The sequence below is a fragment of the Chinchilla lanigera genome, unplaced genomic scaffold (assembly GCF_000276665.1).
Source record: "Chinchilla lanigera isolate Chin_1 unplaced genomic scaffold, ChiLan1.0 scaffold00044, whole genome shotgun sequence".
Lineage (NCBI taxonomy): Eukaryota > Metazoa > Chordata > Mammalia > Rodentia > Chinchillidae > Chinchilla > Chinchilla lanigera.
The window spans coordinates 12218859-12226968 of NW_004955445.1; the positions used below are offsets into that span (position 1 = coordinate 12218859).

At 39.9% G+C, this 8110-nt stretch overlaps 1 protein-coding gene across 1 annotated transcript in view; it reads left to right on the forward strand.

The window, feature by feature from the left end:
• The window catches only part of LOC102004210, a 13001-nt gene extending 10910 nt beyond the window's left edge, over nucleotides 1-2091 (forward strand). The window contains exon 3 of the mRNA XM_013518243.1: nucleotides 2-2091. Coding sequence (XP_013373697.1) covers nucleotides 2-2022 — 2021 coding nt within the window. The 3' untranslated portion in view covers nucleotides 2023-2091. The remainder of the gene's footprint in view (nucleotide 1) is intronic.
• The last annotated feature ends 6019 nt before the right edge of the window (nucleotides 2092-8110 follow it).

An 8110-nucleotide genomic window follows, 5' to 3' on the forward strand; every position in this document is an offset into this window, starting at 1 on the left:
ATGAAAGGACAAGATCTCCTGGATGAAGCAGTTTCAGTTAAAGGCCTCCATCCTGTGAAAGGTGGTGCACAGGTCCAAGGACAAGACCTCCTGCAAGAAGAATTGTTAGTTCAACGTACAGATCCAATGATCCATCAAGTCTGGGTTGACGGACAAGATTTTGTGGAAGAAGCAGTTCCAGTTAAAGGTCCTGTGAAAGGTCACATGCAGGTCCAAGGACAAGATCTCTTGGGAGAAACAGCTTCAGTTAAAGGTGCTGGTGCAGTGAAAGGCCAAGGTTACCTGAAAGATCGGGGTTCTCTGAAAGGTAGAGGTTCTTTGAAAGATCACCTACAGATGAAAGGACAAGATCTCTTGGATGAAGCAGTTTCAGTTAAAGGTCTCCATCCTGTGAAAGGCGGAGCACAGGTCCAAGGACAAGACCTTCTGGGAGAAGCAGTTTCAGTTAAAGGTCTCAGTCCCATGAAAGGTAGCACACAAGTCCAAGGACAAGACCTCCTGGGAGAAGCAGTTTCATTTCAAGGTCTTGGTCCCATGAAAGTTGGCATGGGACTCAAAAAACAATATCTCATACCACAAGCAGTTTCTGTTAAAGGTTCTAGTCCTATGAAAGGTCTTATGCAGCTCAAAGGACAAGGCATCATGAGAGAAGCAATTGCAGTTAAAGGTCTCAGTTCTGTAAAAGGGCAAATGCAGGTCAAAGGGCAAAATCTCATGGAAGTAGTTGCAGTTAAAACAGTCAGTTCTGTGAAAGGTCATATACAGGTCACAGGGCAAGATCCCATGGGAGACTTTTTAAGTCAACATAAAGATCCCATGATCGGTCACATTTGGGTGACAGGACAAGATTTCATGCAAGAATCAGTTTCCCTTAAAGGTCCTGGTTCTGTGAAAGGTCAAATGCGGGTCAAAGGACAAAATTTCATTGGAGAAGCAGTTTCTGTTAAAGGGCTTGGTTCTGTGAAAGATCATATGCAAGTTAAAGGACAAGATTTCATTGGAGAAGCAGTTTCAGTTGAAGGTCTTGATTCTGTTAAAGGTCAAATGAGGGTCAAAGGACAAAAGTTCATTGGAGAAGCAGTTTCTATTAAAGGTCTTGGTTCTGTGAAAGATCACGTGCAGTTCAAAGGACAAGATTTCATTGGAGAAGCAGTTTCAGTTAAAGGTCTCGATCCTGTGAAAGGCCTTATGCAGATCAAAGGACAAGATCTCCTGAACAAAGCAGTTTCAGTTAAAGGTCTCAGTCCTGTGAACGATGGCATGCAGGTCAAAGGACAAGACCTTCAACAAGAAGCAATTCCAGTCAAAGGTGTGGGTTCTGGGAAAGGTGGAATGCAGGTCAAAGGACAAGATCTCCTGGATGAAGCAGTTTCAATTAAAGATCTCAGGCCTGCGAAAGGTGGCATACAGATCAAAGGACAAGAATCCCTGGGAGAAGCAGTTTCAGTCAAAGGTCTTGGTTCTGTGAAAGGTCACATGCAGGTTAAAGGACAAGATCTTCTAGAAGAAGCAGTTTCAATTAAAGGGCTGGGTGCTGTGAAAGGTCGCATGCAGGTCAAAGGACAAGATTTCCAGGATGCAGCAGTTACAGTTAAAGCTCCTGGTTCTGTCAAAGGTCGGGGTTCTTCAAGAGGTCGAGGTTCTCTCAAAGGTCCCATGCAGATCAAAGGACAAGATTCCATGAAAGAAGCAGTTTCGGCACAAGGTCTAAGTTCTGTGAAAAATCATATGCAAAGTAAAGGACAAAATACCATGGAAAAAACAGTTTTAATTAAAGATCAAGATCTTATGAAAAGTCACATGCAATTTAAAGGACAAAATCACATGGAAGAACAAGAAGCATTTAAAGGCCAAGAAACATTCAAAGGGCAAAGTTTCAGTAAACCTGGCACCTGCCCCGACATTGTGGCACAATGCACATATACAAGTTATCCCAATAAGTGTGGGAGTGATGTTGAGTGCCCAGGGACCATGAAGTGCTGTTTGGGTATGTGCGGGATGGAGTGCTTGATCCCCGAGTGAGGTGAGCACAGGCTGGAAGAAGAGGGGACCCCTACCAATACAGAAGAGGGTTGAGTGGTGGGGAGTAATGTCAGGGTGATGGAAAAGAGGAAATGGGGAGTTGTTGGACAGACTGAGAGACTGAGGGGTCTCACAGGCCATAAGCAAGGTGCAGAGAGGATGTCCTTACCTCTGCACTAGGCCTGAGTGCTTTGACCTGCTGAGTCATATCTCTGATTCTCTTCCCTTCCACCAGGTAAAACCTTTCCTCACTGCACCTGTCCTGGGCCCAGGCATGCAGGCCTTTCTCTAGTCCCAGCTCTTAGTAGCACCACCCTTTGCCACAGTGCCCATTCATCCTCTTGTTCTGAATGCCCAGTCCTGGGACTGCCTTTGTCTTCTACTTTCCAATAAAAAGAAAAAACACCCTTCTGCTCCATTTGTTTCTGGCTGCTATGATTTCTGGACTCCTGGAAGATCTGGGGAAATGGATGTAGATAAGGATGAGACCTGATCTGTCTAATGGAAAGAGGAAAGGGCCCAAGAGACAATTCCTTAGCTGTGAAGCAGAACAGGGCCAGGAACAAGAGCCACATTCCTAAGGCTTAATGTTAGAAATCCAGTATTCAGCCCAAGTACCACAGTGTGCACTTGAGTAGGCAATGTTAATTAGCAAAGCTCCCCTTTGGCCTAGGAACAGGAGCCACACACACAGAAACAACAAAACAAAGCACATTACATAAATTACAGGCATGTCCTTTCATTTCCACTCCACTGGTAAGTCTTGACCTGACTACTTTCAGTCCTATACCATGTCCATCCAACCTTGGAGCTATACATACAACTACCTTCTTACTTTTCTTTAATATTCCCAGGTATCTATATCCTTCCCAGAGGACAAACAAGGAATAGCATTACAGGTGCTAGGAAATCCATGCAAGAATTTCAGAGATTCACTTCTTTGTTAAGCAAAATGTGAATGAGGAGGCAAAACACACTAAGTTCTTGATACCTTAGTGTAAACAAGTAGTGTGAACAATATTTCCATAGATATACTATAAGCTGGGGACTAGAAGTGCAGATATGGGGGTATATTAAACAAAAATGAAAAATTTCATGGCTCAACTAAATCATATGGTTTGTCATCAAATTAAAACTTCTATGAATGTGCTAAAAACAACTTTGCTACGTACAGCTATGCTCACCACAAGATACCCATTGTACCACAACCTTCATCTAAAAGCTTGTCTCATTCTCGTACCAAGAAGCTTCTGGATGGAACGGAAACAGCATAAACATGCTCAGGAGTCAGGTGAACTGACAGCTCTCCCCAGCTTAGCCTCCCAATTTTGGGTGGCCCCTGAAGAATCTGTTTCTCTCTGAGCCTCAGCTGTACACTTAAACTGAATGTGTTGGGTACAGTTATTCAGGACATCTGGTCTGGCCCTACCTTTCTGGAATCAGAATAAACTGCTCTTTTTGTATTAAGATTCCTGCTGTGAGTGGAAGAGGGGAGCAGAGATTTGGGGTGAGAAAACAGGAAGTACTGTACTCCTTTCCCTTTCTATGAGCAGAAACAATGGCTCTCACCCCTTTCCAGGATAGGCTGGACTGCACTGAGGCTTGGCTATCAGGACATTTTACAATATGTGGACAGCAGTGCTCAGGCTTTTGGTCTGACAAGTGTAGAGTACAATATTGGAAGTAATAATGGTTTATATATTTTACCATTCACTCTATGCAGGTCCTAAGCTTAGTAGATTATATGTATTATCATATTTATTTTCCATTAAAATATGCTTAGATTGGCATTATATATATTTTTCTAATTTTGTTACACATTCATAGTAAGAATGGTTAAGTAATTACCCAAAACCACACAACTAACAAGTGATGAGAGACCATGTTTTATTATATACCAGCATTAATCAGAGAAAATATTTTCTATTCATTTACTTGGTCATTTTTATTAATAAATATTAATTATATGGAATAATGAGTTTCACTGTGGCATCTTCATGGCAACTTTACTATTTATAATACCAACAAAATAATACCATTTCTATAAATTAATAGCAATAAGCATGCAGAACTTTTAAAAAAAGAAACTCCAAAACTTTTCAGAGATGCATTTAAAAAGGCTTGAAGAAATACATACTGTGCTCCTGAAAGGGAAGACTACAGAATGATGATTCAATACCATTTCAATTTACTTTTTAAGGTTACAACACTCAAAACTTGTGTTTATTTGGGATTTTTTCCTCCCAGAAGTGGTAAGAAACTATGAAAGAACTTAAAAAGTAAATACTTGTGAATGGACAAGGAAATTTGAAAATGACTAATTTGAGGATATCTGAGCCTTAAAAATGTCCTGCAAAGTAACAATGAATGTGTTGGTTTTCTTAGCAATGTAAGGAGGCAGGAAGAGAAAACCATAAAAGGAAAACCCCAGAAACTTGCCTTGCTGTATTTCATTCCAGGTAAGTTAAGTGTCAAGTTTCAAAACAACAAATAAATGAATAAGACTTGCATTATTTGAGAAATAAGACTCAGACTAAGGTTTGTTTTCAAAAACAAAGAAATTTATGCTTGTCCTTCATTAGAGTACAGATTAAACTGCTTTGAGAAAAAAAAATATGGTGGCTCCAATGTGACATTTTTTTTCAGGAAGCTGTCTAGTTTGAGTAGTCTATGTCTGAAAAGGTGGCTCTGCAACTCTCAGAGTGCCTGGTTCCTTCAGCCTTTTGGTTCCTCCATTTCCCAGAATGCTGCTTTTACATCTCAAAGAATGTTGTCCTCATTTTCATGGCTGTAGGTGTCTAACCTCCACATCTACATCTCATCCAGTGGAAAAGGAGATGATAACAGCTTTGGCTTTAGGAAGACAACCTGGAAATTAGACTCCTGCATCCCATCCCATTCAATTCAATTCAACTGTACTCTTGCATTCAATTCATGATCATATCTGTTTGTAAGGACAGCTTTTCCCAAAAGTTCTGACAGAGAAATTAATGTGAGAAAAAGAAATCATACATCAAAAAATCGGAAAGGGAAGAGATAAAGCTAGCACTGGTCTTTCCTAGTCTCCATTTCTTTCATCTTTTATTATTTTTTTCTTTCTTCCAGCTTTGGGTTCAGTTTGTCCTGACTTCTCTGAGATGTAAAGTTTGATTATTAGTTTGAGATCTTTCTTCATTGTTAATGTAGGTTTTACAGCTATAAATTTCCTTCTGAGCATCCATGCACTGCATTCCAGAAGGTCTTGGTATGTGGCATTCTCATTTAATCAGTGTGATCACTAATGGCGACATGTGAGTTTGACCTGAATAACCACCTAATACATTACCGAAGTTCTAAATGTGTCTCTGGATGGTTGACGTACAGGCCAGAAAACTGAGGAATGGTACCCACCCGAGATCTGAGTAGAACCAACCAGTGAGCTTATAGTTTGAAGGAAATAAACAGGGAAAAATGAAGGAAGTGTTCCTGTTTTGGAGGGGCTCCAGTCTTTGCCATTGCCTGTGGACAGTTTCTTCAGCCTTCCAGGGCAGACTCTTTGGTCTTCTAACACAGATTTACACCAGTGACTCTGAAACAGAAATCCTGACCTAACTGCAGCCATTTTGTTCAATAAACCTGCAGTCATTCTGTTCTCTCCCACTGAACTCAACTAAATCATAAGCTTTGTCATCAAATTGAAACTCTGTGAATGTGCTAAAAACAACTTTGCTACATACAACTATGCTCACCACAAGATACCCATTGTACCATAGCCTTCAGCTAAAAGCTTGTCTCATTCTTGTAACTTCTGTTTACCACACTATAAATAAGATAAGCTCTCTGTAATCAGTGCCTCCGACTTTGGAGACTACTGCTCTGGAGCCCACTAGCATCAGCAAAATTTCCTCTCTTCTTCTGAGCTCCTGGCTACTGTTGACTCAGTTTTTCCCACAACAATTCTACAGTGAGCTTTCAAGCCTTCACCTTCAATTACTACTGAGTTCTCCAGTTCCCCAGCACACAGACTGCTGTTTTGGATTCTTTTGCCTCTGATTCCACAGAGGTCATTGTAATTATTTAGCTTCTGATCTTGTATAATCACACATACACTTTATTTTTTTATTTTTATTTTTTTCCGTTACCGGGAATAGAACTCACCACCTCGCATTTGCCAGGCAGGTGCTGTGCCGCTGACCCCAGCGCCCTCCCTTTTTTTTTTATTTTACACATACACTTTATATTGCTTCTGTTTCTCTAGAAAACCCTAACCAAGTTAATCAATTACAAAGTGTTTTCTAATTTCAGTTGTGTTTTCTTCTTTATTCCACTGAGTAAGAGCATGTTAATTCCATTTGTTTATGAACTTTCCATTTTTGTTATTGCTAGCTTGCTTTCTTCCATTGTAGTTATGGAAGGTAATCTGTACAATTTTAGTCTTTATAAATATACTGAACTTGCTTTGTGATCTGACATGTAGTCTACCCTGCAGAATACTTCATGTGCACTTGAAAAAATTATTCAGCTTACTGTCTGGGTGGAATACTCTGTACAAGGCATGAATGTTTAAATTTTCTAAAATATTTACTACAATAAAAGATAAATTTCTATAAATCCCCCTCAAAATATAGTGAATGTTGCTGCCAAGTACCATTCAATGGAAAGGCAGGTGTGCTGTCATCCAATTTACACTGCCAGACCTGTGCAACTTCTGACTTTTCCCCAAAGTCAAAATGACCTTAAAAGGTGAATGTTTTGAATCAGTTCAAGACATTGAGAAAGCCACAGTAACACAATTAAAGATATACATGAAAGGATTTCCTAAACTCTTTCAGAAAGGGGCAAGAATGAAAAGAACACAGTCCTTCTCAAGATATCACAACACCTGGCAAGCACAAAGTCCTGAGTTCGATTCCTGGTACAAAAAAAAAAATCACAACATCCTATAGAAAATAGAAAAAACAATTGTAAAATTCAAAAGTACAAGGTACCTTTAAAAAGCTAAAGAAATCCTGAACAAAAAAAGCCATGTAGGTGGCATTATAATTCCTGATTTCAAATTATGCTACAAAGCCATAGTAACAAAAAAAGCATGGTACAAAACTACATACATAGGGGCTGGGGATTTAGCTCAACAGCAAAAGCGCCTGCCTGGCAAGCGCAAGGTTGTGAGTTCGGTTCCCGGTACCGGAGAAAAACCAAAAAAAAAAAAAAAAAACCTACATACATAGATGTTACTCTTTTTTCTTTTGGTTCTTCTTTATTGGTATTGGGGGATCATAATAATTTAGGTTTCAGGGTTTCCTGCTTGAGCTATTATTATGGCTTGTATCTAGATGTTCCCCTGAAGCCTCATGTGGTCATACGTGGGGAGATTTGTAGGTGGGTGGATTAGGGTGAGTGAATGTGGATTAAAGGTGCCCCACCCTGGGTACAGGTATGGGTAGTACCAATCAGATTGTTTCCTGGATGCAATATAAAGGGAGAGGCAGGCTTGCTTCTACCGTTCCTGCTACTGCATGCTTCTTGCTCTTGTTGCTCACTGCCTTCTGCCTGCCCTATCACATCATAAACTGTTTCTCCTCTGTGATGCCCCTCTGCCATGGCTTTTTAATACTGTTACAGAAAAACAGAAGGGAAATAATCACAGTCCTAGTCACTGGCAAAGAATTCCTGATAGGTCCTCAAAAGCACAAGAAGTTAAAGCCATAATTAACAAAGGAGATTCCAAAAACTAAAAAGCTTCTGAACAGCAAAAGAAACAATCAACAGAGTCAAGAGACAGCCTACAGAATAAGACAAAATCCTTGCTGGCTACTTTGGAGGAAATCTTTGCCAAGATGATTATCCACAATATATAATGAACCAAGAAAGTGTAAAACCAGGGAAAAAGGAACTCTTCCACACTGTTGGTGGGAATGTAAACTAGTGTACCTATTGTGGACAGTAGTATGGTCTGTAATTCTCTTTTTTATTAACTCCTTCTGCAGTTTTGGTATTAGACTGATAATGGTTCATAGAATGAATTCAGAAATGTTTCTGCAACTTTATTTTATAGAATAGTTGAGGCACTTTGATGTTAGTTCTTGTTTAAAGGGCTGGTAAAATTTAG